The sequence below is a fragment of the Muscardinus avellanarius genome, assembly GCF_963383645.1.
Source record: "Muscardinus avellanarius genome assembly, chromosome: 1".
Taxonomy (NCBI): Eukaryota; Metazoa; Chordata; class Mammalia; order Rodentia; family Gliridae; genus Muscardinus; species Muscardinus avellanarius.
In genome coordinates this window covers 236,826,238-236,829,373 of record NC_137786.1, presented here as the reverse complement: position 1 = coordinate 236,829,373, position 3,136 = coordinate 236,826,238, and the positions used below count along the sequence as shown (strand labels likewise).

General features: G+C 60.3%; 1 protein-coding gene across 1 annotated transcript; it reads right to left on the bottom strand.

Moving 5' to 3' along the window:
* Positions 1-773: 773 nt before the first annotated feature.
* MRGPRG (MAS related GPR family member G) lies at positions 774-1,643 on the bottom strand (the record flags this gene model as incomplete). The annotated part of the gene is made up of 1 exon (XM_080693742.1): positions 774-1,643. The coding sequence occupies one exon, from the start codon at positions 1,641-1,643 to the stop codon at positions 774-776; it is 870 nt and encodes a 289-aa protein (XP_080549868.1).
* Positions 1,644-3,136: the final 1,493 nt, after the last annotated feature.

Genomic DNA, 3,136 nt, shown 5'->3' with positions numbered 1-3,136 from the left:
GCTTCAAAATAAAGAATAAAAAATAGGGCTGGGGTGTAGCTCTGATGTAGAATGTCCCTGGATTCCATCCCTAGTACCGCAAAAAAAAAAAAAATCTTAAATAAATAAATAAATAAATAAGATGTAGGTGATTTATCCCAATATACTTGGATGTTCACAGTGACCACGGAGGTATTTGTCATATTTTAATAATCAGAAAACATATAAAGTGGTTTGGAGGCTTGGCCCTCCCTCCCTCCCTCCCTCCCTTCTTTCTTCCCTGCTAAAAGCCGGCTGGGTGCTGTGTTGGGGGTGGGGCTGGGTCTCCAGGAATGGCTACAGGTGGGGCTGTGGAGACAGGTCTGGTTGGTGATGACACAGCGCCACCTGGTGGCCCATGCTGCTCACACGCCGAGGGACCGCAGGGCAGGTGCAGCTCTGGACCACAGGGCAGGCGCCCCCCCCCACCCCCCAGGGCAGCTGGGTGCCTGGGCTCCAGGATGTCAGCCGCACCATGGGCCTGGGTTTCCTCATCCTCTTATGAGGAGCAGCAGCCGGAGGGTCAAGGGGCTGGGGAGGAGGGAGGAGCGGGTGGGGCGCATCCTCCCTGTGTCTGGGGACCTCCTTTCCCTGCCTGCCCTCCCCCAGGCTCGCCTTGTCTTCTGCAGGCTCAGCATGGCCAGGGCCTGACTCTGTGTCCGGCCCTTGGGTCAAGCGGTGGGCGGAGCTACTCACAGTCCTGGATAGGGGAGGTGAGGGGAGGGTCTCTGGCCGCCCTGGGGGCCGGGCACCTTCTAGAAGGGACTCATGGGCAGGGCCAGCCCTTCAGCTCTCAGCGGGGACCCCTCCCCCAGGGCCCTCTGCAGGACGGCCCGCAGTGGCTCCCGCTTCTGGGGCTGCCGGCCCACCATGAAGTAGAGGAGGGGCTTGGAGCTGCTGTCCACGCAGGCCAGGAGGGTGGCCAGCGGCGGGAAGAAGGGCAGCAGGAAGCTCAGGATGGGCCGCAGGCTCCAGTAGAAGACGTAGGGCAGGCGGCAGAGGAGAAGCAGGATCCCCGAGCCCTGGACAATGCTGTAGAACTTGGGGCGTGGGCTCTGGGAGCAACAGGTCACGCAGATGAAGAGGACCAGGCTGGTCCCCAAGGCCACGCACACCAGCGACAGCAGCCAGGTGACGCTGGCGGCGTGGTAGCGGAGGCAGGACATCAGGCGCAGGCCGTCGCGCAGCAGGCCGCAGGCGTTGGCCGGCAACAGCACGGCCGGCAGGGTCAGCGCCCAGATCAGGACACAGAGCACCACGGAGGTGTGCCGGGGACGGCAGCCCTGGTAACGGGAGAGCACGTGGGAGAGGCAGCTCTCGGCGCTGAAGGCCGCCAGCACCCAGAGGCCCACGGAGAACCAGAGGAAGGTGACCACGAAGTACAGGGTGTCCGGGGACGAGCCCAGCGCCGCCTGCGTGATGGAGAAGCCCACCTGGCAGGAAAGGAACAGGAAGTCGGCGGCGGCCAGGTGCAGCAGGTAGGTGTTGAAGGGGCCCTTCTTGACGTGGAGGCCGAGGGTCCAGAGCACCAACCCGTTGCCCACCAGCCCCAGGAGGGCCACGACCAGCGTGAGGTAGAAGACGGCGTTGGTGAAGGTTTTCCAAAAGCTCAGTAGGCCGAACATCCCGGCTGGCTCGGCGGCTGCGCGGGGAGGACCCTGGGAAGGGGTTTCAGGCACTGGCCACTTGTGCACCCGTGTGGCCGATGTAGGGAGTGCTGGCCACTGTCCTGCCCCTGTCCCGTCCTCCCTGTGACCGAGGCTGAGCTCAGCGTCAGACCCGTGCCTGTGGCCGGTGGTGCCTGCCTCCTCCTGTGTACAAGATTCCCACGCCCTCCTTGCCCAAGGGACCTGTGTGGTGCCCCCAGCCCGAGGCCTCATCACTCTCCTGTGGAGCCCCCCAACAAGAGGAGCTCTGGGCTACACATCCCAGGACACCCCAGCGGTGCCAAGCAGGGGTCCCGGGGATCTCGGGGGGAGGAGGGGAGATGTCATGGTGGGGCTGAGGAGGTGCAGGCAGTCCCGGGCTTGCCTACAGCTCGGAAGGCCACTCCACGCCCACACAGGAACTTGGGCAGCTACTCACAGCACTCTGGGTCCTCGCCGGGAGCCACTCAGGACAGAGAAGGGGGGGCAAGTGTTTGCAGCCATGACAGTGACCAAGGACTATATTGGCCCATGCCCTCCCACAGACAGGGAGGGTCTCGGAGAAGACCCTCTCTTTCCACCTCCCCCACGCTGGCCTCTGTTCCAGCCCTGAGGATATGCTGCAGGGTGGGGGGCATCCATTACTAGGCCCTAGGGTGAAAGGGTGCTGGGTGGGAGAGAAATGGAGAGAGAGAGAGAGAGAGAGAGAGAGAGAGAGAGAGAGAGAGAGAGAGAGAGAGAGAGAGAGAGAGGAGAGGAGAGGAGAGGAGAGGAGAGGAGAGGAGAGGAGAGGAGAGGAGAGAAGAGAAGGGAGAGAAGAGAGAGGAGAGAGAGAGGAGAGAGAGAGGAGAGAGGAGAGAGAGGAGAGAGAGAGAGGAGAGAGAGAGAGAGAGAGAGAGAGAGAGAAGAGGAGAGGAGAGGAGAGGAGAGAAGAGAAGAGAAGAGAAGAGAAGAGAAGAGAAGAGAAGAGAGGGGAGAGGGGAGAGAAGAGAGAGGAGAGAGAGAGGGAGGTGGAGACAGAGGAGAAACAGAGAGATAGACAGAAATGGAAAGGAACAAGAAAAAAAGAATCAGAGAGACGGAGGGAGAGCGCTATGGGGACGGAGTGATGGAGGGGTGGGGAAAGAGAATGAGAGGGACAGAGAGACAGAAGTAGAGAGACGGAAGCCGGGCGTGGTGGCGCTCGCTTGTCATCCCCGCGCTTGGGAGGCCGAGACAGGAGGATCGCACAGGTTCGAAGCCAGCCTCAGCTACTTAGTGAGGCTCTCAGCAACTTAGGGAGACCTTGTTTCCAAATAAAACAGAAAATAGATCTGAGAGTGTAACCTAGGGGTAGAAGACCCCTGGATTTCATCCCCAGTACCACAAAAAAAAAAAAAAGAAAGAAAGAAAATGGGTCTGGGAGGGCAGCCCAGAGGTAGAAGGTCCCTAGGTTCCAGCCCCAGTACCACAAAAGAAAAAAAAATGTAAAC